A 26,596-nucleotide genomic window follows, 5' to 3' on the forward strand; every position below is an offset into this window, starting at 1 on the left:
TTATGTGAAGCACCATCTTTTCTTTTGTGGCTGCACCATTTTAATTCCCACCGGTGATGGACAAGCTTTCCAGTTTGTTCACATCCTTGCCAACATTTATTTTTTAATACCCATCATAGTGAGTGTGAAATGGTATCTCTTGTGGCTTTGGTTTTCATTTTCTTAATGACCAATAATGTTTATTATTTTTTCATGTGCCTTTTGGGCCATTTGTATGTTTGGAGAAATACCAGTTCACATCCATTGCGTTTTTTTAATCGGACTGTTTGGTGGTTGTTGCTCTTTATATGTACACATGCACATTATACAGTGTGTGCGTGTGTTGCAGTGCGTGGGTATATTCTGGATGCTGGACTCTGCGCAGATGTATGATTTGCAAATGTTTTCTCCCATTCTGTAGGTTCTTTTTAGTTTCTTGATAGTGTCCTTTGAAGCACAGGATCAGATGTTTTTAATGGTGATGAAGTCCAGTTTCTTTTTTCTTTTCTTTCTTTTTTTGAGACACTATCTCACTCTGTCACCCAGGCTGGAGTGCAGTGGCACAGCCACAGCTCACTACAGCCTCAGCCTCCCAAGCTGAAGTTGTCCTCCCACCTCAGCCTCCTAAGTGGCTGGGACCACAGGTACGCACCCCCATGCCTGGCTAATTTTTTGTATTTTGTGTAGAGATGGGGTTTCACCATGTTTCCAAGGTGATCTTGAACTTTGGGCTCAAGTGATCCTCCCGCCTCCGCCTCCCAAAGTGCTGGCATTCCAGGTGTGAGCTGCCACCATCCAGCCAAGTTTATTTTTTTTGTTGCTGGTGGTTTTGGTGTCAGATCTAAGAATTGCTTACCAAATCCGAGGTCGCGAAGACTTGCCCCTGTGTTTTCTTCTACGAGTTTTATACTTTTGGTTCTCCTATTTAGGTCTGTGATCCATTCGAGTTAATTTTTGTATACGGTATGAGGTAAGGATTTGTATGTGAATATACAGTTGTCCCAGCAGCATTTGTTAAAGAGATATCCTCTCCCCTCGAATGGTCCTGACGCCTTGTGGATGTCAGTTGGTTTTAGGCAGTGGGAGTGTTGCAGTGTGAAGGCGTCTTAAAGAAGGCCTAAATCTAGAAGGATTTACATAGTAGGCCCTGGAATGGTGATCTGTCTTCCCAGGGTAGAGTTTTTGTTGTCAGCTATATGTGTGGGCTGTTTTTCACGGAATGTCTCGGCCTTACTGTAAATTCTCATCACCCTTATTGTAAACTTGTCTCTGTCAGGATTTCTCTGTGATGTCCATGTGCTGGGGCTGTACTGCTGATGAACAGGAAGTGGCAAAGGGTTGATGGCTGAGCTCTGCGACAGCTCCCACCAGGACTTTAACATCGTTGTTGGCATTTTGTGAATTTTTTGAGTAGGGCAGAAGGTAGCCTTGGGTATCTTAAACTGCTATTTTGAGTTTCAACAGATCTGCTTTGGAAGACTTCAAAGAGCTACCACAGTCTAAGTCATAGTAGCTTAAGACATGAAATAGAATAAAACTGATGTTCCAAGACTTCCCTGTTTATCTGGGGATGCACTTAAATTATATACTAACCTAACCATCACACAGCCCTGGGAAGCACTAGTGCAGTTGCTATCAGCATCTTACCGCAGAGGAAACTGAGGCTCAGAGGCATGGAGTAACTGATGAAGGGTACACAGTTGGCAGGTGGCAGAGTGAGGGCTGGTGCCAGTTACTCTCAGTCCATGCTCTTTCCTCTGTGCCTTGCTGCTTCCCAGGTGTCTGACATTGCGTGGATTTAAGCCCCACTCTCCCCCCACTTTTTTGTTTTTGGGAGACAGAGTCTGCCACTCTCGCCCAGGCTGGAGTGCAGTAGTGCAATCTTGGCTCACTTCAGTCAAGCCATCCTTCCACCTAAGCCTCCTGAGTAGCTGGGACCATAGACATGCACCACCACACCCGGCTAATTTTTGTAGAGATGGGGGTTCACCATGTTGCCTAGTCTGGTCTTGAACTCCTGAGCTCAAGTGATCCACTCACCTCAGCTTCCCAAAGCGCTGGGATGACAGGTGTGAGCCACCATGCTGAGTTTCTCTTCCAGTTTCACACCTTTCTCCTTCTCAGCCTCCCGAGTAGATGGGAGTACGGGCACGTGCCACCGTGCCCGGCTAATTTTTTGTACTTTGAGTAGAGACAGGGTTTTACCGTGTTAGCAAGGATGGTCTCCATCTCCTGACCTCATGATCCACCCGCCTCGGCCTCCCAAAGTGCTAGGATTACAGGCATGAGCCACCGCGCCTGGCCAACCCCGGTTGTTTTTAAATTGTTAAATGGAGACAGTACCTTTTTTCAGGCGCTCAGAGGACTTTATCTCACTTGATTTTATAAATAAAATAAGAGCCCAAGCTGTTAGTCCTATTTTATTTTATTTTATTTTTTTTACTTTTTACAAATTATTGCTTTTAACAAAGAAAGCTAAAGTGGATATTTCCATAAAATAAAAGTTTATGTTGACAATTAAAAACTGGACATGCACACGATTAGAAAGTTCAAACGACACGAAAAGGTATACTTCTCCTCGAAGGAAACGACTATGAACAGTTTCTTGTGACTGTTTTAGAAAATTGAAATTTATACATACATATTGTATCTCTTCTTGTTTGTAAAAAGAATATACTAGTATTACTATAATTTTTTTATTTTTATTTTTTGAGACAGAGTCTCATTCTGTTGCCCAGGCTGGAGTGCAGTGGCAAGATCTTGGCACACTGCAACCTCCCCTTTCCAGCTTTCAGCTATTCTCATGCCTCAGCCTCCCAAGTTGCTGGGGTTACAGGCGTGTGCCACCATGCCTGGCTAATTTTTGTACTTTAGTAGAGATGGGGTTCCACCCTGTTGACCAGGCTGGTCTTGAACTTCTGGCCTCAAATGATCTGCCCACATCGGCTTCCCAAAGTGCTGGGGTAACAGGCATGAGCCACAGCTCCCAGCCTATTAGTCCCGTTTTATAGAAGATGCAGTTGAGAAACTGTGGTGGAAGACCCACCTTCAGGTAACTCTGGGTCAAGATGTCAATGAAGGTCATCTGATAAGAAACTATTTTCCCCCTGTCCTTAAGGTAAGAGTAGCAAATGCCGCCAATCACAAAAGTCACATCAAGTTGCTGTCACATTCTTTATGGTGATGGTGTCAGGAATCTAGATGGAGGGAAGCATAGTCACTCCGTGTCAGGTGGCCAGGACTGAAAATATCCAATGCAGTTGTACCAGTTTTAAATACCACGCAGAGAAGGTGGCAGAGGTCCCGATCCTGGAGTATTGGCTGCTTTGAAAAGTATGTGTGGGTTGCCTCTGTTTTTTAGACACTTCAGCCCTGGGTGTGAGCTGCCAAACACAGTGCATGCCCCTCACCTGCTCAGGATAGGAGACCCCACTGGACTGGCTTCCCCGCTTATGCATAGGAAGGTGCTATGGACAGTCAGTGTCTACAGAACCTCACTGTGTTTAACTCTGCCTTGCAGCCTTACCCTGTGGTTTTTAATTCAATCGGTTTCTCCTCCCTCCTTTCTCTCCTCAGCCATTGATCTGATGTACGGAGGCATCTACTGCTTTCTGTGCCAGGACTACATCTACGACAAAGACATGGAAATAATCGCCAAGGAGGAGCAGCGGAAGGCTTGGAAAATGCAAGGTTTGGTTCCTCCTCAATTTACCTGCTTGATCCTGCAGTTCCCTCATGTCCATCAAGGGCAGACCCAGTAGGAGAAAGAGAAGTAGCTAGGTGGGAAGTGGTGGGCTGGTGGGAACAGGCCCCCTACCTTCCCCTAGGGCCCACAGTGGAGTCAGCTGAAGCTGTGCACGGCAGGGGAGGGGGCTAGCGTCGAGGCATGCATAGCTGCCTGTTTGCCTGGGACTGCTTCCAAGGTGTTCCCTTGCAGGTACCCCAGGGCCCGCAGCTGGGTCAGGGGAACAACTCCAGCAGTACTTAAGCTCTCCCACAGTGCACCTGCAGATGTGGGGCTGAACCAGTGTGGCGAGGTCACACCTCTCGGGGACAGGCGACTCCGTATCTGGACGTCCCTGAGTGGTTTGCCCTCAGCTCTGTTGAATTCTAGCAAGCGATCTCTTTGCAGTAATGTTATGTGTAAACATACCTCCTTCCTCCCGGGAGAGCAGACTATTTTCTGATCAGTTGTCGTAGAATCTGTTTTAAAACTCTGGACTGTTTGGGTGATGTTAAATCCATGTCAACAGCGTGAACCCACCACATGGAAACAGAGTTTCCCAGCAGCTCCACTGCACAGTCAGATCCTTGCAATCCTGTGAGCTGCCCTCGTGGCTCTTGCACCAGTGTGGGTTTCGCACTTGCTGTTGCCTCTCTGTGGCCACACGCTCTGGTTATTGGCTGCACAGGGGGAGAGGGGCAAACATTTGCTTTATCATTTATTTCATCTTGGCTTCCCTGAGTTTGTTTGTGTTTTTTTTTGGTTTTTAATTCTGACAGATGCTCGTAGTGGTTGACAGTGATAGCGACATAGTGGCAGGTGTGGTTTGCCCCAGTTGACAGGTGAGCATCTGATCTCTCCAGTAGCAAAGCCATCGCTGTTGGCAAAGGAAACATACGAACCTGACACCTGTTTTACGTTCTTGCCTTGATTCCTCTCCATTGAACACACCGCAGTGTTTTGAGAACGGAGGAATAGCAACAGGGGCTCTTTCAGTGAGCGGAGTTACTTGTGTTTTAACAAGTCTTTTCTGGAGCAGTCTTTGACTTGTGTTCCCTCTTCTCAGGGAACACTCTCAGAAATGTAATAACATTGTGACTAAGTGTGGGTGTCTTGTTTTGTGCAGAGCATTTAAAGCACAGGCCTAAGAAATGTATGTCCAGGGTTAAAATGGAATTCTTCTAGAGTCATTTTATAAATTCCATCTATCCAACATGACGTGTCTCTTAAAGTATTTTGAAGTATTCATAAACGTTGGTTGGCATGGAACAAGTACCTCTGAGTGCATAGGGTATGCGTTGAATGGAATACGATGCCGATTAGCATTTATACCACTCTCTTTAAATATTTTGTGGCACACACATTTTTAACTGTTGGATCTATTTTAGTTTGGTAACTCTACGCTGTGTTTATGCTATTTCAGTTTGCTGAAAAGTGCATTGCTCTCTCCTTCAGTTTCACTTGTTTGCAGGAGAATCCTTCATATAAGTTCCCGTTGGTGCTGATGCTGCCATCTGTGTGCTGAAGGATGGAAGACATTTGAAAAACAACTGTTTCGGCATTGGCTTTGGGGTAGTTTTGACTGGAGGTGCTGCTTTTCTTCTTGCAGGAAACGCAGCTCACATGCTCATGCCCTCTGTGAGAAGCTGCTTTAAGTGTTGTGTGTAGCCCCTGTCAGCACAGTCGAGTTTGAGAAAGCCCTGGTGCTGTGGATGTCGCCCACTGAAATATGCACCCTGACAGACAGCACAGCGCCACAGCTTTTATGTGTAAGCACACTTGATGTGAAAATGTAGCTAATAGCACTTGGAACTGTCCTTCATCTGCTTGCTTTAGGCGCTGGAGAGAAGTTTTCAACTTGGGAACCAACCAAACGGGAGCTTGAACTGCTGAAGCACAACCCAAAAAGGAGAAAGATCACCTCGAACTGCACCATAGGTGGGTGGAGGGCGTCGTCACTCAGCTGGGTTGCTTTCCGGGCTTTAAAAGTAAATACAGAATTGTGAGTTTCGTAAATCCACGTGATTCTGTTGAAGCCCTGCATAACTGTCACTCATCGATGTGCTCAGCGACCAGCTCTTGAGCACCTGTTCTCTGCAGGGACCTGCAGTGGGCGTGGGGTGCAGAGTGATGTGTGGCAATGGCCCTGCCTTCGGTGTCTGTGTGGGTAAAGGGACTCAAGTTGATTCTGGCCAGGGTGAGGCTGGGCACAGTAATCATCAGGGAGAGAAATGTGTGTGAGTGTAAGTGTTCGCTGAATTTTCTACAAGTTGAGGGAATACCCTTTAGAACTTTTTTTTTTTTTTTTTTTTAGACAGAGTCTTGCTCTGTCGCCCAGGCTGGAGCGCAATTCACTGCAGCCTCCGAGCAGTGATCCTGGGCCCAAGTGATCCTTCCACCTCAGCCTCCTAAGTAGTTGGCATTGCAGGTGCACACCACCATGCTTGGTTAATTTTTGTGTTTTGCATAGAGACGTTTCACCATGTTTCCCAGGCTGGTGTCGAACTCCTGGGCTCCAGTGATCCTCATGCCTTGGCTTCCCAAAGTGCTGGGATTACAAGTATGAGCCCCTGCACCTGGCCCTAGAACATTTTTTTTTTTTAATTATTATTATACTTTAAGTTCTAGGGTACATGTGCACAACGTGCAGATTTGTTCCATATGTATACATGTGCCGTGTTTGGTGTGCTGCACCCATTAACTCGTCATTTACATTAGGTATATCTCCTAATGCTATCCCTCCCCCCTCCCCACGACAGGCCCCGGTGTGTGATGTTCCCCTTCGTGTGTCCAAGTATCCTAGAACATTTTTAAAAAGCTGTTTTGTTTGTTTGTTAGGCTCCACTCTGACCTGGTCCGTTGCCGTAGAAACTATATTTGTGTAATTCTGTCAAAGCATACAATGGCTGAAGTGGGAGGGGGCGATGGTGGTGGACATTCTTCAATACCGTTCATGTAGAAGTGGCGTAAAAACTAGCAAAATGCGATACCTCATCGTTTTCTGGCTTCTTGAATGAATGAATGAAAGAAAATGAGTACGTAGAGGTAGAGGAAGCCGCTGGGATCCAGCGGCACCTGTGGCTCAGCACACGGGTAACCCCGGCTCTCCGGCGACTTGTGTCCAGGTCTGCGCGGGCTCATCAACCTTGGAAACACGTGCTTCATGAACTGCATCGTGCAGGCGTTGACCCACACGCCACTTCTGCGGGACTTCTTCCTGTCTGACAGGCACCGCTGTGAGATGCAGAGCCCCAGCTCCTGTCTGGTGTGTGAGATGTCCTCACTGTTTCAGGAGGTGAGCACCATTGACTAATGCAGGGGAGCATTTCTGTTACTTTGTTTCCACTTAAAAAAAAAAAAATTCAATAGGGTGGACCCTGATAAAGAAAGATACATTTAGAACCTTTTGTAGTAAGTTACTGTTTAATATACATGTCTATTATGGAAAACACAGTTTTCCAAAAAGGGAAGACCTGACATGATTTGGGGGGACGGGCTGCTGACTCAGAACAAGGAGGAGCTCTTTGAGAGGCGTGTGGCAGAGAGTTCCCTGGCGGGTGACATTTGTCTCTAAAGGCAGGTGATTCTCCCCATTCCTCTTCCTCCATGGTCTACCTTCCTGGCTCAGAAAGGCATGCATGTGCCACCCTCCTGCGCCCTGGTATGTGGGTCTCCTCCGCTGCCAGGCCTCTCTAAGCATGCCCAGTCAGAGCCTCTGTCCTCATGAGCTACGTGCTACACGTTGGCAGTTCTTGTGGGCTGCATGTGTAGCATTCCTGTCCACGTCTGTCCCTGGCGTCAGAGCATGGCAGTGCTCAGGGCAAGGCGTATCATGGCTGCCGCCTCAGCCCCCACTGGCTCCGTGACTCAGACATGCTTCTCAGAGCTGAAGCAGCTCAGTTACCTCAACTAATAACCAGGCTGGTGCCTGTTCTTCAGGAGCCTTGCACAGCAGCCCTGGCCTGTTTCTGTTGGTAACCTCTGAGAGACGCAGCCATGCCCGCTCACTCGTGTATGTCTGGTCATTGGTCACTTTTGTGGAGTTGCAGAGTTGAGCTCTGCAACACAGCTGCAGAGTTGAGCATTTGGACAGAGGCTATTCAACCTGGAAAGCTGAAATTATTTACTGCCTGGGCCTTTCAAAAACAGATTGCCAGCCTCTGGTTGCGCCTAAGCCATTTCCTCAAAGTACCTGCAATGTGCCATAAGTGCTGGGGGCACGGCCCAAATAGGAGAAAGGAGGGGGCAGCTGGGAAGTTGGTGGGCGGTTGTGTCACTGACTTCAGTGATAAGCTCCTTGTGTTAGATTGTTTTTAGACTCAGGTTTGTTAAGGTGTAAATTACAGTCACATCCACCTTTTAGTGTATAGGTAGATGGGTTTTGATGAATGCATAGTTTTGTAACTGCTGCTACTCAAGATGAAGAGCCGTCACCTCCCCAAACTCCCTCATGCCCTTCTGAAGTCAACCCCTCGTCCCCAGACCCCGGCAGCCGCCTATCTGTCTTCGGTACCTTGAGTGTCCTTTACCAGCACATCATACGGATGGATGCATGCAGGAAGTAGCCTTTCAGAATCTGGCTGTCCCTACTTAACATAATACTGGGTGGATTCACCCGTGTCTTGCGCGCATCCATGACGTGTGCTTTCGATGGCTGAGTTGGGTTCCATTATGTAGATGGGCTATGGTTGTCTCTTTCCCAATTCAGACACATTTGGGTGGTCTATGGTTTTGGGGTTTTTTGATGAGGAATAAAACTGTCATGAATTCTGTATTTGAACAGGCAAGACCATTCTGTGGGTCTGACCTGGTGAGGAAGCCGTGGGATGGAAGGTGTGCTGCTGGGTCTGGGTCCTGAATGGAGCTGGTGGAGAGGATTGATTGGCTGGCAAGCCCTGAGCTCATTCCTATTAGCCTCGGAGCCAGAGAGTCCTGTGGCTGATGCTGGTGAATTCTGCATCATCACAGTGATGTGCTTCCCTTTGTGGCGGTGCTGGTGTCCATGGGCCAGAGTGGTTTGGCTGGTGCTTTGAGGAAACTAGTATTGGGCAAATCGAGTCACTTTTATTTGCATGTGATCTCATAGTAGCAAGTCGTAGTTCATCTTTTAGGCTTATATGTGGAAAACTAGATGGTGGAAAGGTAAAAATTCATATGAGGACTCAAAAAGTCCAATGAGCCCAGATAAAAATAGACTTTGCAAAAAGTAGAAAAGTAAAATTGAACCATTTGTGTCAAATGAACCACAGCCAATGGTAGGCATCTGATAAAGGTTTTGATTGTGTGTACTCTGTGTTCAGAGTCTACATTTATTCCTGACAAGGTTTCCTTTCCCCACCCTCTGGCAGTTTTACTCCGGACACCGGTCCCCTCACATCCCTTATAAGTTGCTGCACCTGGTGTGGACCCACGCGAGGCACCTGGCAGGCTACGAGCAGCAGGATGCCCACGAGTTCCTCATCGCGGCCCTGGACGTGCTCCACCGACACTGCAAAGGTGGGCGCTGGGCTCTGTGCCCTCCACCAGCGCAGGATGTTTTCCTCGAAGGGGAAGGAAGCAAAGCGAGCGTGTGCGCTCGTGCAGAAAGGGGCACAGGTGACACGTTCCATTGTTTTGTAGCCTTTGTTGTCATTTGTTTCTGAGGTCACCATAACTAATGACCTCAGAGAGGCTCCTCCTGGTTTGTTTTTAAGAGGCGAGGAAGTAGTTCCAGCAGTATGGCAGGTCCTCAGTGACCCATCACAGTGAACAGCAAGTTCTTGGAGCCCTCTTGGGCCTGTGCTTTGAGGCCCCTGCCTGCCTTGGCATTTCTGGGATCCTGTGGGTTATCAGGCCTGAGGCTTCTGGACATCCCCCAAACACAATCAGCCAGCCGTCTCCTTCCCCTTGGGGACTCTCCAGGAGGACTGGTGGTTGCTCTGAAATAGCCGGAGAGCTGGGACACAGGACGAGCAAAGCTTCTCTTGGGGTCTCATTGGGCCTGGGCCATCTCCCACAACATCGTCCCACAGCCTGGCCCCAGGGTGGTGCCCTCGAGGTTCTCAGAGGTGTGTGCTGTTGATAGTTGGCGGGGGCAGCTCTTAGGGCTGGAGGTGGGAGGCTAGGACTGAATGACTTCAGCCAAGATCGGCTCCTCAGCACTCGTCACGGTGGAGATCCCAGTGTGAGAGACCTGCAGCTGAAGTCTGTCTCTACAGGCAGAGAGACTGAGGGGTGATTCTCACACAGTGGGCTGGTCACTTGCAGGTCTTCCTAAAGCGCGTGCTGGCGTTTCTGATTCAGCAGGTCTCCGGGGGGCGAGGGCTGCTTTACTCCTACTCGGTTGCCAGACGATGCTGATGCCGCTGGTTCAGATGCCACGCTCTGAGAAGCCGTGCCCTCAGCTAACAGGGCACCTGGTTGCTTGTGAGTTACCTGTGGCTTCTGGGCTGGCACAGCTAGTTGTAGGCGATATCCTACTGGTTAATTTTAACGTGGAGTCTTTCAGAGAACAGAGTCCTCTTCTGACAGTTCACCGAGTTGAGCAGCCTGGTGGGCTGGCCTTCCCATCGCTTCTCACCAGTCTCAGGGCTGTGCAGCCGGGGCTAGGCGCTGACGCACACCCTGTGGGTTCTGAGAACACAGCCCAGAAACAACCCACAGTTGAGCTAAAATGGCTGGTTTTGGTCAAATGTGACTGGGTTCTGTTTTCTTTTGGTGCTTTTTTTTTTTCCGCTCTGAAAAACTGCGTGATCCTTTTAATCCTTACCCTAGAAATCAAAGGAAAGTTACTTAGTGTTTAGTAGCTTAGGTAGAGTTTTGTTTCCTAGTATGATTTACGAGAGGAAAGAGCACTGTGGAAGTCGACTACGCTATTATCTCAAGCACCTAGTCAGAATAACGAAGAGCCTTCTGCAAGCAGCAGAAAGATGTTCTAAAAATCACTTGTTCAAAAATGCATCGCTGTTAAAATAGTCATATGACCAAAAATGTGACCAAACCAGTGACGTGCTTCTGACAGAATTCCCTTGGAAATGTCTGATGTCGGGTTCTTCTGTTTAGAAACGTGGTTGCCAGAGCCATTTAGCAAGGTAGCCTGGCCACGTGCCCTTGGTTACGTGCAGTTGTTTATCCTTTTGGCCTCCACGGCATCTTTCTGTTTATCGACTTTTGTTTTCTTTTGTTTTTGAGTCAGAGTCTCGCCGTCTCACCGTCTTGCCGGGCTGGAGTGCAGAGGTGCGATCTCAGCTCACTGCAACCTCTGCCTCCTGGGTTCAAGTGATTCTCCTGCCTCAGCTTCCTGAGTAGCTGGGACTACAGGCGTGTGCCACCACACCCAGCTAGTTTTTCGTATTTTTAGTAAAGATGGGGTTTCACTGTGTTAGCCAGGATGGTCTTGATCTCCTGACCTCGTGATCCGCCCGCCTCGGCCTCCCAAAGTGCTGGAATTACAGGCGTGAGCCATCGCGCCCGGCCATTCTGTTCATCATTCTTTGCGTCTTCCTGTATGGATATTCTTGTCCCCTAACATTTTGTCCCATGAATTTGAGATCCCTCTCAGAAGACTCAATGGCCACTCTCTATTCCTGTGTCATAATTCAGTGTCTTTGAACTGTGACATATATACAGGTGGCCTCGTGCCCTGTCCCCACTGTCTAGTGAAGTTATTTAGAATATGTATTCCACATATGAATTAAGTTCTGCTACTTAAGTTTCTTCTTTGCAGATGCACACACATGAATATGAATGAAGCGTGTATTGAATAGAGAGGATGGGAGTGGCACTTCCAGATGCAACTGACTGGAAGACACCCTGTCCCCCGGGGGCTCCAACTGATGAGGACAGCCTGAGAGTGTCCTGCGGTGTCACTTTCTGAACTCGGGGCACCATGCTACCTAGTCAGGGAGCAGGGTTGTATGGGGCTTCCCCAGGTGTACCTGGCCCACCGTATGTTCAGCTGTCTCACCGGAACAATATTGATTCAATCATTCTTCGTATGAAAATGGGAATCAATTACCCTGCTCAGTCATTGGGCATTAGGTGGGTTTTCTTGGCGAGATTGAAGCTGTGGGGCTCTTAGGGAATGAGAAAAAGGAACATTGAAAATCCAAGTGCTGTAATTTCTCATCACATTAAAATAACGAGGAGACCCTCTGCTAAAATGAGACGTGTCCTCATGTGGCCTTTTAAAGCACCGGCCCTGGCTTCCCCAGGCCTCTGCAGGGTGAACTGCTCTTTCCTTAGAGACTCCCCATCTTTGGGGCGCGCAGACGCTAATCCCAGAGCCGTGGTCTGTCCCCAGGTGATGACAACGGGAAGAAGGCCAACAACCCCAACCACTGCAACTGCATCATAGACCAGATCTTCACGGGCGGGCTGCAGTCAGACGTCACCTGCCAAGTTTGCCAGTAAGTGAGAGGCTGCGTGCTTGGCAGTGTCAAACCCTCTGGGGCCGTACTGACATCCTCCCAGTCTCTAGAGCTGTGTGTGCTCTGAGAGGTCTTTAAGGAGGCTGCAAGAAAAATGATTAACAGCTGCCCTGAGAGTGAAGGCTGTGGGGTGGGGGTGCTTCCTCTTGCGGAGGTGTCCCCTTGGGATGCGAGCCCTTTGTGTTGAGGTCTTGGCTGTTGTCCACAGCCAGCAGTGTGTTCTTGGAAGCTTCCCCCATTTCTCATCTTACAGTCCTTGACCAGGGACCAAGTAAAATAGCCCTTTTCAAGAAGGCGTGACTCATGCGTGATGGATTGTTTGCATACGTGCTTCAAAGTGTGTTGGTATTTTATGGTTTCTGGTTCCATTTTCTCTGATGTAGTGGCCCTGATTCTTCTCGGGTGTGGTCTCTGCTTAGAGCCCCAAGCGTTGAGTGCAGGGAGAATCCACTGCTTTGTTAGGTCAGAGAGACCCTCTCATCCAACCTCAGTGCATGCTGCTGGTGTTTTTTTTTTTTTTTTTTTTTAAGGCATGGGGGTCTTTTTTATTTTGCCCAGGCTGGCCTTGAACCCATGGGCTCAAGCGATCCTCCCTCCTTAGCCTCCCAAGTAACTGGGACTACAGGTGTGGGCCTCTGTGCCTGGCCCTGTTCTTTACTCCAGTTGAAGTTTTAAAAACCCTGGACGTGATGCGCCGAAATTTTTCAGAACCCGGAATGGATCGTCACTTCTAAACTGTTTAAGACCAGCAAATATCGGGAAAGGCCAGTGCTGCTTGTGTCACGGGGGCTGTTTTCTATAAGGAGTGTAGACCGTTAGGGGCCTTGGCTCTGAGCATTAGAAACCGAGTTTGCTCTGAGCAATTTGGACCTTCTCGCTGTTCCTTAACTGCTGAATTCCAGTAGCACGAGATTGTCTCAAGATTTAAATCCCATGTAAATATCGAGAGTAAATTTCCCAGTCTGCGAGTTTTTGTTTTTTGTATTGTTAAATAAATTGCTAGCAAGGAACTGGCCTTGTGAAATGCAGCGTTGAAAAGCCACACTCTGTGAAGTGTGCGGAGGTCTCCAGTGTCACCTAGGGTCACAGGCCCCAAGTTCTAGATGCAGCTGAGATAGACCTGTGGATTCAATTCAGAGCCTCTGATGGGACCCATGAGTTTATCCTCCTCCTAAGTCCCTCAGTGACTGTGATGGTCTCCAGACTGGGAAGCCCTTGTTTGAGGAGCGCCCCTCGCCTTCCGAGTTCACACACGCCCCTCCCCAGGGCCACCTTGGGAACTAGGACACGTTGGGTGTGAGCACAGCTGCTCTCGCTCCTGCCCCATCCCACCTGAGTGTCACTGCAACAAAGGGCACAGCGAGGAAGGGATGTGGGAATGCCCCACCCCGCCAGGCTGCCTCGAGCTGGGTTGGTGTCAGTCCTCACAGCCATGTTTTCCCTCTGCTTCCAGTGGAGTCTCCACCACCATCGACCCCTTCTGGGACATCAGCTTGGATCTCCCCGGCTCTTCCACCCCGTTCTGGCCCCTGAGCCCAGGGAGCGAGGGCAACGTGGTAAACGGGGAAAGCCACGTGTCGGGAACCACCACGCTCACGGACTGCCTGCGACGGTGAGAGGCCTGCACCCACACGGCCAGGGCGAGTCTTCTGGCGGGAAGGCTGTGCTCCATCAGGACCAAAGCCTGGGCAGAGGACAGAGCCTGGGCAACGATGCGGCATTGCCTGGGTTGGCTGCAGTCTCTGGTGCTAGCTCGTCCTTTGTTTTGACCAGATGACTCGATATTTCTGTCCCCCAGCTTTGCACAGCACCAGGTGTCGGTGTCAGCATCTGCTATTCCAACCTCCGCATGTAAATGTACCCAGAGCCAAACTGGATGCTCCCTTAGCCCTTGTTCTAATCACCTACCCTGGAGTGTGAGCTGAGACGTGCCTGGCCCTCTCCCCATGGTCCACAGCCTTCTCTGCACATGATTGAAACTTAGTTGTGATGTTCTGTACTCTTAGGGCCGTTTTTGAAATTGTGCACGTACTGCTTCATTTGGGATAAGTAGCAATATTTACAAAGTGATTTTTTTTTTTTGGGGGGTACAGAGTCATGCTCTGTCGCCCAGGCTGGAATGCAGTGGTATGATTTCTGCTCACTGCAGCCTCTGCCTTCCAGGTTAAGGTGATTCCCCTGAGTAGCTGGGACTACAGGTGTGCACCACCATGCTTGGCTAATTTTTGTATTTTTAGTAGAGCGGGGGTTTTACCATGTTGGCCAGGCTAGTCTCGAACTCATGATCTCAGGTGATCTGCCCGTCTTGGCCTCCCAAAGTGCTCAAGGCGTGAGCCACCACAACTGTGAGTGATTTAAAAAAAAAAAAAAAATGTATTTAAGTAGCTGTAGCATACAATTGTAAAAGACAGGAGAAAACCTTCCTAAACTTTGTCTATTGTTTTATAGTCTTTATTTGCATCAGTTAAACGTAATGCAGAAGAGTCCTTGTTGAGTGGAAGTATCCCTTAGAAGAGGTACGAGCCTTTGGTTTCTGTCTGGCTGCATAGTCAGCAGGACCAAAGTTGCATGTTTATTTTATTTTTTGAGATAGGGTCTTGTTCTGTCATGCAGGCTGGAGTGCAGTGGTGTCATCATAGCTCACTGCAACCTCGATCTCCTGGGCTCAGCCTTGGTCTCCTGCCTCGGCCTCCTGAGTAGTTGGGACTACAGATGCGTGCCACCATGCCTAGCTGATTTTGTGATTTATTTATTTATTTTTATTTATTTATTTTTGAGACGGAGTCTCGCTCTCTCTAGAGTGCAGGCTAGAGTGCAGTGGTGTGATTTCGGCTCACTGCAAGCTCCACCTCCCAGGTTCAAGCAATTCTCCTGCCTCAGCCTCCCAAGTAGCTGGGACTACAGGTGCCCGCTACCATGTCTGGCTAACTTTTGTATTTTTAGTAGAGACGGGGTTTCTCCACGTTGGCCAGGGTGGTCCCAAACTCCTGACCTTAGGTTGATCCACCTGCCTTGGCCTCCCGAAGTGCTGGGATTAGAGGTGTGAGCCACACCACGCCAGGCCTTTTTTCTTTTTCTGTAGAGACAGAGTCTTGCCACATTGCTCAGGCTGGTCTTGAACTCCTGAGCTCAAGCGATCCCCCCACCTTAGCCTCCCAAAATGCTGGTATTACAGACATGAGCCACTGTGCCCTCCTGAAAGTTTGCATGTTTCAAATTTTGAAAGCATCAACTTTGTTACCTTGTTAAGTCCACGTAATAGAGTATCATATTTTTTAATTTGGAAAATTACTTCAAATAAACAATGAAAACCAAAACCTTTTTTTTTTTTTTTTTTTTTTTTGAGATAGAGTCTTGCTCTGTCTCCAGGCTGTAGTGCAGTGGCGCAACCTCGGCTCACTGCAACCTCTACCTACCAGGTTCAAGCGATTCTCCTGCCTCAGCCTCCCACGTAGCTGGGATTACAGCGCCCGCCACCATGCCCAGTTAATTTTTGTATTTTTAGTAGAGACAGGGTTTCACCATGTTGGCCAGGATGGTCTTGATTTCTTGACCTCGTGATCCTCCCACCTTGGGGTCCCAAAGTGCTGGGATTACAGGTGTGAGCCACCACGCCCAGCCAACCAAAACCTTTTTAAAGAAAGTCTTTGCAGCTAAATTAAATTTAATCATAAATTCCAATAAAATGAAAGCTTTGCCAAAACAGCAGGCCATGAGGGAGACACTTCACAAACTACAATGTGTAGAAAGCCTGTGTTGTTAGGAGAGACATGATGTGGTGCTGGCTCCCGGGAAGGTGGAGGAGAGGTAGAGTGCGCCCTTCCCCACTTTGTATTGCAAGCAAAGGCTCCTTTTCAAGTCCTTTGGAGAGCAGATCACAAAGCTAGCAACGAAACAGGTGCAGCTTTGCCCAGAGGCCCCCTCATCTTGCCCTAGATAAGATGGCAGAATTTCCAGAGCATAAACAAGGGCTTTCCATACCTGGTTGTGAAAAGATTGAATTTGTTACTGGTGTTTCAGCTTCAAAATTTGGCGTGCGCTTTGTTGAATCATCTGTTCCATGTGTTTTGTCAGTGGCAGCTGACACCTGTGCCAGACACACTTCCGATGCAGCCCTCCTACCTCCTGCCTCTGCACCGTCAGGAAATTACCTTTCCCAGACTTCTCGCCTCTCTCTCTCTTTTTTTTTTTTTTTTTTTTTTGAGATGGAGTCTTGCTCTTGTTGCCCAGGCTGGAGTGCAGTAATGCGATCTTGGCTTCACTGCAACCTCCGCCTCCCGGGTTCAAGTGATTCTCCTGCCTCAGCCTCCCGAGTAACTGGGATTACAGGCATGCACCACCTTGCCTGACTAATTTTGTATTTTTTGTAGAGGCGGGATTTCTCCATGTCGGTCAGGCTGGTCTTGAACTCCCAACCTCAGGTGATCCGCCCGCCTTGGCCTCCCAAAGTGCTGGGATTACAGGCGTGAGCCGCCGCACCTGGCCAACCTCTCGCCTCTCTACATTAAACTGCTTGTGTTGAGATCACACACAGTTGTAAGAAGCCATTAGGTACCTTTTACTCTGGTCCCCTAATGGCGACCTCTTCAGCCCTGTGGTGCGAGGCCCTGGCCAGGATTCAGACATTCATACAGAAAGTACCCAGCATCTCCATTGCCTCCCTGCCCACCACCCGCTCCGTAACCCCAGTCACCCCGTATTTCTCCATTTCCATACACCTGACAATTCCAGAATGTCATGTCAACCGAATCATGTAACAGGGAACCCTTTGAGATTGGCTTTTCTTGTGCATCCTAATTCTCGGGATGCATCCAGGGTGCAGCTTAGGATCAGTAGTTCTTTCCTTTTTTGCCGCTGACTCATATTCCATGGTACAGTGTTCCACAGTTTCTTTAATTATTCACCCATGGGAAGAAGCGAGGTGTTTCCAGTTTTGTGACTCTTACGAGTAACACTCTGGCACACGTTTGTGGACGGTTTTTGTGTGAACATTCGTTTTCATTTTTCTGGCTTAAATTCAACTGCTGGGTCATGTGGTAGTTAGAAAATTATTACCATTCCCCTAGGCCTATCCTGGAAATAAAATATTTAAGATAAATGTTCTTTAAAGAGACAGGCAGCGAAGGTGGACAACATTTTCTCTTTTTTTCATTGTTTCATTTTTAGTTGTATGTGTGTGTTTTTGGTAGGGAAATGAACCCATTGAAAGAGATAAAATACCTCTTTCCTGCCATTTTTCTGTCTCTTACATCTCCCTTACTGCTTCTGTCTTCTTTAAACGCCTGTAGATTCACCAGACCAGAGCACTTGGGCAGCAGCGCCAAGATCAAATGCAGCGGTTGCCATAGCTACCAGGAGTCCACGAAGCAGCTCACTATGAAGAAACTGCCCATCGTAGCCTGTTTTCATCTCAAAGTAAGTTTTCCAGAAAGCCAACTCTGATGGCAGACTTAGTTGTTAGTCCACAGTACGGCCCTCAGCCTTTTGGTTTGCTGTGCGGTTGCATTTTTCATAACTGCAGCAAGCAGGAAGAACACCGAGGAAGGGTGGATGTGAGTGAATTGTCCTCCTGTCTGTGAATTGTCCTTTTGTCTGTGCTGCGGTAAACAAAATCAGTGGCTTCACAGTGAAAGTAGGATGAGAGTTACTTTTCTTGGGAAGCGGAGTGGTTGTGACTTTTTTTTCCTCCTGCCGTTCCTCCAGCTACCCCTCCTCTGGTTTTCTGTTTTCTTTTAAGACAAAGGCCCTCAGCATTCAGATCTGGTCCAGGAGTTGTCAAGCTCTTTCTCTGAAGGCCCGGATAGTAAAGATGTCAGGCTCCACAGGCTGCGTGCGATCCTACGATTCTCTGTTGCATGTTCTTTGTTTCATTTTACCACGCTTTAAACATGGAAAGCACCCATTCCTAGCTTGCTGGCTGGAATGGGTGACTCCTGATCTAGGCAAAAGAATGTCTTCTGTCTGGTGAAAGGAACAATTTGCTTGTTTTTGCTGCCACGAGCCATGGATCTTTGTTTTGCTTTCTGTGCTTTGCTGGGTGTGCTGTGAGATTACTTCTTGTACCCTTGGTGTTACCACTGAACAGTCCCATCATTTGAAGACTTGACTTGAACCCTGTACGTGAGGACTTGGGTGGATTACCATTATGTTTTTGAATCTGTAATTCTAGCTGTAGCTACAAGGCAATTCAATAAAATACAAAGAGATACACAGACACCTGTCATTGGAAGAAGCCCCTGAAGCTTCCAATGACATTTCTGGTCTTCTTTCCTCTTCCCTCTGCCCCTTTCCTATTTCTGCAGCGATTTGAACACTCAGCCAAGCTGCGGCGGAAGATCACCACGTATGTGTCCTTCCCCCTGGAGCTGGATATGACCCCTTTCATGGCCTCCAGGTAGGTGGGGGTGTAGGCCGGTTCTGTGTCTGGAGGGGCTGTGATCTTATCAGGACAGGAATGCAGCTGGGATCTCCTATGATAAGATGACTGTTGGCCGGTGCGGTGGCTCCCGCCTGTAATCCCAGCACTTCAGGGGGCCGAGGAGGGCAGATCACGAGGTCAAGAGATTGAGACCATCATGGCCAACATGGTGAAACCCCGTCTCCACTGAAAATACAAAAATTAGCTGGACGTGGTGGCAGGCGCCTGTAGTCCCAGCTACTTGGGAGGCTGAGGCAGGAGAAATGCTTAAACCCAGGAGGTGGAGGTTGCAGTGAGCCAAGGTCGCACCACTGCACTCCAGCCTGGTGACAGAATGAGACTCCATCTCAAAAAAAAAAAAAAAAGATGACTGTTGATATTAATATAAACCCCACCTTCCCAAAATCTATTTATCCTGATCTTAAGATATGGCACATGTTAATGAGTGGTTTTTCATCAGATACCCTGTTTCTGTTTTGAATGTTTCTCTTAACAATTCTCAATCCACTTTCGAACCGGCAAAGTCCTCGAGGTAGGATCACAGCGAGAAGGCAGCACTTCAATTCATGGAACAGATGTTGAAGTACAGACAGACGTAGCCGGTTTTGCAGTTGTAGCTTGCATTTTCCTTTCCACATCTGCCTATTATGGGGCACTTGGCATTGAGCTGCTTACCAGTGCATGAGACAAATAGGAGTTTCCTGTGGCTCTGTGACAAATGACCAAAAACTTGGTGGCTTAAAATTAAATTTCCTCATAGTTCTAGAGGTCGGAAATCTGAGATCAAGGTGTTGTCAGGGCCCCATGGTCCTACAGGGGTCTGGGGGGTTCCATTCCTCAGCGCCTCCAGCTGCTAGTGGTTCCACGTGTTCCTTCTGTGGCTGCACCACTCCCCTCATTTCTGGGTCATGTGGCCAGCTCCCCTGAGTCTGTGTCCAGTTCCCTCTGCTTCTCTGTCATGACAGTGGTCACTGGCTTTAGGGCCCAGGCAGATCATCCAGGAGGATCTTATCTCAACATGTTTACTTCGAGTCTCTGCAAAGACTGGTTTTACAAATGAGGTCCCAGTCTCAGGTTCTGAGGGTCGAGATGTGGGTATTGTTATTTGCAGGGTGTTATTTTTTGGCGGCCACAGTCCCAGCCCCAGCACTGTGGAAAGCATGTTGCCTTTTGGTAGTTACTGGCCTGTCCCACCGCTGTGGCACACAGCTGACCTCCTGAATAAAACAAGACCACCAGAGTGAGAGCTCCATGCCATCAGCCTGACCACGATGGTCACGTACTGAGGGAGGTGACAGTATTGTTCTAACGTCAGGGTCTCAAAGATCTTGGTGTTTCCTGCCAAACACAGCCGTGGGAAAATGCAGTAAACAATGCATGGCTTCCTGTTCCCAGCACCGCCTCTCCCCTGTCTCACTAGGAGAGGTGCTGGTCATGAAACAATGAGCAGCAATCTTTGTCCCTTTTGAGGAGGCACCTGCCTAGGTTGTGAAATGGATTCAGCTTACCCTTTCAAGCTAACCCTTTACATGTGGGAGGAAGGGCGCCTTCACCATCTGCTTTGTCACAAACCAAACTCAGATTCCTGCAGAGCCAGCTCCCATCACCAGCCCTATTCAGGACCCACCTTGGAAGAACCAGGGGCCACACCAGGTGGCCCCAGGACCCAGGTGTGCTCTGAGGCAGGGGCCTCCACAGCTCGAGTGTCAGTGTCCTCACAAAACCTGGGGAGATTTCCACCTGAACCATAAAGCGCAGCCCGGTGCAGTGTCTGCATGGCCAAGCCTGGATAAGTGTCAGTTTCAGGAGAGGCTTGTATCTCTGGGCCTGATGATTTTAACGATGCTGAATACTGCCGTTGTCTGTTACAGCAAAGAGAGCAGGATGAATGGACAGTACCAGCAGCCCACGGACAGTCTCAACAATGACAACAAGTAAGTGGTGCTCAGCGGTGTGGGTGTCCGAGGCCTTGGGCCAAGAGCTGGGGTGGGTTCCTGTCTGCCCTGTAGGGTACCCTGCAGGTCCCCACCACTGACCTCCTTCCCGCTTGGCTGCCCGCAGCTCCACTAGGAAAGGCCGCTCCACGCGGCGCCACAAATGCTGCCTCCTGTTGGAGGAGCCCAGTCCCACTCCTGGCCTCTGGCAGGAGGGAGGTTCCATCTGGAAAGCTCGATGTCCATTCTTCTTGCCTTAGGGTGGTAGAAAGAATGAAAGGCTGGAGTGTTCCAGGATCCCCACTGCTTGACTGCAGTCACCACTCCCATGAGATGCGGTTCCAGGAAGCGCCTGGACCCAGGCTAGAGCCAGGGAGTGTGACCAGGCTCCCTTAGTTCCTGCAGCCTCCTGTGCATCAGCCGGAGGCCCTAGGGGTTGACAGCCAGGCCCACAGGCCTCCCACTCCTTCCCTGGGCTGCCTGGTTTCTGATGGTGATGGCCTCGAGTGGCGGCGTTGAGCCACCTGCGCCCTCCCTCTCCTTTCCTCCTGCACTAGGTATTCCCTGTTTGCTGTTGTTAACCATCAAGGGACCTTGGAGAGTGGCCATTACACCAGCTTTATCCGGCAGCACAAAGACCAGTGGTTCAAGTGTGACGATGCCATCATCACCAAGGCCAGCATCAAGGATGTCCTGGACAGTGAAGGGTGCGTCTTGTCGGGTGGGAGGAAGGCCCTGTGGTGGCCACGGTGCTCTCCCCTCTGGTATAGCTGAGACCAGCCCACGCCTGAGCCTAGGACCACTCAAAGGTGTTGACCTTCATTTACCCAAGTAATGAGGCCTGTTCTGGATAGGATGCCAGCCTTGATGGTGGCAGAAGAGGTGCCTGAGCAAAGGCCCTCTCTGGAGGCATTTCCTTAGCGCAGAGAACATCAAAGCAGTTGTTTTTTAACCACGTGAACTGAACACATCAGTTCTTTTTTTTTTTGAGACGGAGTTTCGCTCTTGTGGCCCAGGCTGGACTGCAATGGTGTGATCTCAGCTCACTGCAACCTCTGCCTCCTGGGTTCAAGTCAGTCTCCTGCCTCAGCCTCCCAAGTAGCTGGGATTATAGGCACCTGCCACCACGCCTGCCTAATATTGTATTTTAGTAGAGATGGAGTTTCTCCATGTTGACCAAACTGATTTCAAACCCCTGACCTCAGGCAATCCTCCTGCCTCGGCCTCCCAAAGCATGTGGATTACAGGCGTGAGCCACCGGGCTTGGCCCACATCAGTTCTTTATCAGCTCCTCTCTTCTCTCCAGTTTCGTTCCTTCATGGCATAGAAACCTGTTGACCCTCCAGGGGTCAGGGGGACCCCAGCTGCCATGAGCTCCCTGAGGGCTTTGCACTTCACATTCTGAGCAACATGGAAGCCCTCTTGAGAGGTTTTATTTGGAAGAATCTGGGATTAAGGACAGCCTTCAGGGCGACGAGGTGGATCTGGACTGGACCCACTTGAAAACTCCTCCCTGTCTCTGCCTCCACAGGTACTTGCTGTTCTATCACAAACAGTTCCTGGAATACGAGTAGCCTTATCTGTAGCTGGTCAGAAAAACGAAGGCAACGCAAGCCTCACAAAGTGATCCTCCCTGCCTCTCCCGCCTCCCGCCGCCTCCCCGGCCTGGTGACACCACCTCCCATGCAGATGTGGCCCGTCTGCACCTGGGACCCATGGGGTCGGGATGGACCACACGGACGGGGAGGCTCCCGGAGCTGCATTGAAGATGGATGAGATGAGGGGTGTGCTCTGGGTGGGAGGAGCAGCGTACACCCGTCACCAGAACATCTCCTGTATCCTCATGATATGGGGGTGCAACCGGGGCCTCACAGCACGGAGTGGCCGCCGCCTGGCATTCCCCAGCACTCGGTGTGGAAAGGCCCCTGCCTGCCGTAAGATTATGGGTCCATCGAAGCAGTAAGCTGAAGACGCAGCGGCGTAGTATGTGGGACAGAGGGCCTTGCAGATGCCTTTCTGTTCATGTTTTAGTGTTAAAATACGGAGAGTATGGAATTCTTCACCTCCGTTTTCTCAGCGGCTGTGAAGCAGCCTCCAGAGCTTCGGAAGTAAGGACACTACGTCGCGTTTTCAAGCGTGTCTGTTCCGCAGGTAACTTAGCATCAAGCTGCACGTGGAAGCATCTCGCAGTTTTCTAGAGACAGGCATTTTCTTATCCCTCTCCCTCTCCTTTTTCCACAAAGGTGAATTTCATAAATGTAATACTAGTAACGTGAATGAAGTACTGAGTTTATACTGAAATTTAGATAACTTCTCCTTTAGTCTTGAGAGCGAGTCTTGCTTTTTAATCGGTGCCGTTTATGTTGCTGCCCGCCCTGTGTGCCTGGCTCCTCTGGGTGCCTTGGTGTCTGCTGGGGGCTGGCAGTGAGCGCAGCGGAGGAGAGTCGTGCTGCAGCTCATCCTGTGTCTCTGGTATCTCAGGCTGGAGTAAATGCAGCCTCTGCCGGTGTCTGATAGGTTCCCTCCCGCATATTTTCTTTGTCTGCCTTCTGTCCCATTGCCTGGCGACCACTGCCTGGCAGCCAAGTGTGTTGGTCGCAAATCTGGAGTGGCCTCTGGTGGAGCCTGCATCTTGTCTCGTCTGCCTTTGCTTCACGTTTGGTGTACTTTCGGGCGTGGTGGCGGTAAGATGACATCGTGATTGAGCTTGTCAGCAGAACTGAAAGAGAAAGTAGAAGGATATGCATTGTTCCTTGTAAGATATTTTGCATGTATCTGTGTATTCAGAGATGGTTTGTCCATTTGTCCACTGAGAAATTATAAACTAGGGGCAAGAGGGAGGAAAAGTACTTAAACATAGTTTATGAAGCCACTGTGTCTCAGGCTGGCTTGTCCCAGGAGCCCCAGCTGCATTTGAACTGAGGCTGCTTCAGTCCTGCAGGAACAGGATCATCTGTCTCGGGGGTGGGCGGATGTTTTTATACACAGCCAGGGAGTCAACACTGTCGGTTCTGTGGGCTATGTGGTCTCTGCCATAAATAGTGCAGAAGTGTGGCTATGTCCAGTACAGCTTTTAGACACAGAAATCTGAATTGCATATAATGTTCCGTGTCAAGAAAGTTAGATTTTTTTTTTTTTTAACTATATAAAAACATGAAACGTATTCTTAGCTCACAGGCCATGGAGAAGCTGGTGGGGATCAGACCCAGCTCCTTAGCTGGCTGGGCTGGGGAGGGAGCGGTGACAGTGGCAGCTGAGTAGCTACTCACTGCTCAATGTAGAAAATACGAGAACACAGGACTTGGCGATCACAGCCCGCAGAACCGTCATGGGCGGCAGAAGCCTTAGGGATGCAGTTTCTTGCCCACGTGCTCAGTTCATTTTCTGTTGTCTTTCTGCATTTAATTCACGTGGAAGCATGCTTTATAAAATGAATTATCAGAGAAACAGATGGGCTGAGATTTTCAGAAATGGCCCCTTGTGACCAAGTTTTGCTGTTTCGATGACAGTGCTTTGAAGATCTCTTTTGAGGATGAGCAGTCTTTTTTTTTTTTTTTTTTTGAGATGGAGTTTTGCTCTTCTTGCCCAGGCTGGAGTGCAGTGGCACAGTCTCGGCTCACTGCAACCTCTACCTCCTGGGTTCAAGCAATTCTCGTGCCTCGGCCTCCCAAGTAGCTGGGACTACAGGCATACACCGCCACGTCGGGCTAATTTTTGTATTTTTAGTAGAGATGGGGTTTCACTATGTTGGCCAGGCTGGTCTCGAACTCCTGACCTCAGGCAATCCACCCACCTCAGCCTTCCAAAGTGCTGGGATTACAAGCATGAGCCACTGCGCCTGGCCTGTGAGCAGTCTTTTAATCAGGAACAAATCTAATAGGAGAGTTAACTGAAGTTGGCCCACAGGATTCTGAGCTGGACAGTGCCTCCCTGAAGGCTTGCCACCTTGGGACGCCCTGGTTTACTGGGGTGTCTTGCGGAAATGCAGAAGGCAGTGTGTGGGCCTTGGGCCTTTCTGGCAGCTGCCCGGGTTTGGCCAGGCCCTGCCTCCCCTCCCCACTGCCGACCCCTGGTCCCCTTCCTCGTTCCACTTGCATTCGGGGGTGTCTGCTGTTCTGAGAACATTAGAACTGGGAAGAGAGGTGGAGTCACATGCATTCTTGGTGGGCATTATTCTTAACTTTTGTATCCAAGTTCATCCCCCTTCTTCCACTGTGGCATTGCCGTTCTAAGCAGTTACCCCATGCGTGCTGCTGAGGAGCTGCTCACCGGAGGCGAGGAGCTGCTCACCGGAGGCAGGCAGCAGCCCCGGCACTGCCCCTTGCATTAGGTCTTGTGTTTGATGTGCTCTTGTGAATTTACTTTGTCGGAACAAAATATTTACATGTTGGGTTCAGGAATCTCTCCTTTTAGCTCCCCATCTGGCTATGAAATTCAGGAAACCTGTTCTCCCGTTGCCTAGTAATCGCCCCATGTAGGTGTAAATTGTGACAAAGTGCATCTGACCACTAATGGGCCCCCTCGGTGACCCCAACACATTCACAGCAGTGTTAAAAATGGCCTGTGTTTCGGAGATGCTGGCTGGCCTTTCAGTGCTTCCCAGGAAGCCACATGGCCTTTCCCTCTTCAGATGCCTGAAGGGAGTGCTTTGAGACAGGGGATGTGCTGGGAATGTGGGCGGCCTCCCTCCGGCCCTGGGGCCCTCTGCGGACCTGGGCTCCCTGGTGAGCACTGCAACCTCCCTGGGCGTTCCCTCCGGCGCCAGCGCCACTGCAACATATAGACCCGAGTGCTATTGTATTTTGGCTTGGTGTGTATGCTTTTCATTGTGTAAAATTGCTGTTCTTTTGCCAATTTAAGTGATTGTTTTGTTTACTGTAAGTTTGAAAATAAAAATTAAGAAAAAAAATTCCAATTGACTGTGCTGTGGTTGGAGACTTTATTTACCAAGATGTTTACTCTTTCCTTTCCCCTCCCATTTTGAGGAGCTCTGTGACTCCTCCTCTTCCCCTAATGCTTTGTAGTCTCTTTTCTGTCATAATAAAGCTACATTTTCTCTGAAAACTGGCCGGTTTTCCTTTTATTGACACAAGCAGCCGAGGAGAGGGTGGCAGGAGGGAGAAGAGCAGCCAGGGCAGACCGGCCTGCATGGGGGCGTCCCTGGTCTGAGTCAGTGGCCAGAGCTGCAGCCTGGCTTTGTGCCTAAAGACTTGTCTGGGTGTCAGGAACGCCATGCACTCAGCGTTTCGTCCCTTTCTGTGAGTGGCCTGCTGCTGCTTGAGCCTCGTCCCTCCTTTTTTGGGCAGGAAGGTGACGTCCTGGATTCAGGACAGCCATGGACCTTCAGACCTGAAGCCCTTGACATGCTGAATCCTTGCCAGGCTTGGATTACAAGACCCAGGCTGTGGTTATGTGCATTTTGTAGCAAGCTCCCTGCATGGAGAGTAGCAAATGGATAGAAATACTGTCATCAGTGGAGAAAAGATGTGAACAGCTATTCAAGTGCATCATTCTGTGACAGGTCACGAGGCCATGGTGGACCTCGATGACATCCTCTCCCAGCCGCCCCCACATACTTCCCCTGCCCTCAGCGGGTCAGGAGTCTCCTGCTCAGCCTCATCTTCAATTCTGAAGCCTCTGAGTTCTGAACAGTTCTGCCCCCTCCTTTTTCAGATGCTTCTGTGGCAAACCTTTATGGCAAGTTATTTGACTTCCTTTACATGGAAACACCAAGAACACCAGAGAACACTTCGGGTTTCAGACTTAGTTCTGTCTCCTCCTATTAAATAGAACCATTGTTACGTCGCCTGGGGGAAGCTTCACTCTGCCTGGGTCCTCGGACCTTCCAACCAGCAAAGCTCCATTTCTCCGGAACAGGCGTAGGAAAACTTGGAGACATTTGGGTACAATACTCAACATCGTCCACTTTCACACCCTCACTCTCACAACTACACCTTCTGGTTGTGGGAGAGTCAGCACCATACAGTGGTTTCCAGTAGAAAGCATAACATTCATCTTGTAAGACAAACCACCACTTAAGCATAACCGGCGATCGTAAGCCCAGTTGCTTTCAGGTGGCGGCTGACATAGTGAGAAGTTAGTTCCCTGGTCAGGGGCCACGGCTGCATATCCC

General features: G+C 49.4%; 1 protein-coding gene across 1 annotated transcript in view; it reads left to right on the forward strand.

Moving 5' to 3' along the window:
- USP22 (ubiquitin specific peptidase 22) overlaps window positions 1-25,527 on the forward strand; it is a 44,040-nt gene extending 18,513 nt beyond the window's left edge. The window contains 11 exon segments of the mRNA XM_012001182.1: window positions 3,556-3,669; window positions 5,540-5,641; window positions 6,829-6,998; window positions 9,052-9,199; window positions 11,985-12,090; window positions 13,565-13,723; window positions 17,400-17,526; window positions 18,414-18,505; window positions 20,401-20,463; window positions 21,021-21,170; window positions 21,995-25,527. Of these exon segments, the coding sequence (XP_011856572.1) occupies window positions 3,556-3,669; window positions 5,540-5,641; window positions 6,829-6,998; window positions 9,052-9,199; window positions 11,985-12,090; window positions 13,565-13,723; window positions 17,400-17,526; window positions 18,414-18,505; window positions 20,401-20,463; window positions 21,021-21,170; window positions 21,995-22,037 (1,274 nt within the window). The 3' untranslated portion in view covers window positions 22,038-25,527.
- The last annotated feature ends 1,069 nt before the right edge of the window (window positions 25,528-26,596 follow it).

This window comes from Mandrillus leucophaeus, unplaced genomic scaffold, assembly GCF_000951045.1.
Source record: "Mandrillus leucophaeus isolate KB7577 unplaced genomic scaffold, Mleu.le_1.0 Scaffold651, whole genome shotgun sequence".
NCBI lineage: Eukaryota > Metazoa > Chordata > Mammalia > Primates > Cercopithecidae > Mandrillus > Mandrillus leucophaeus.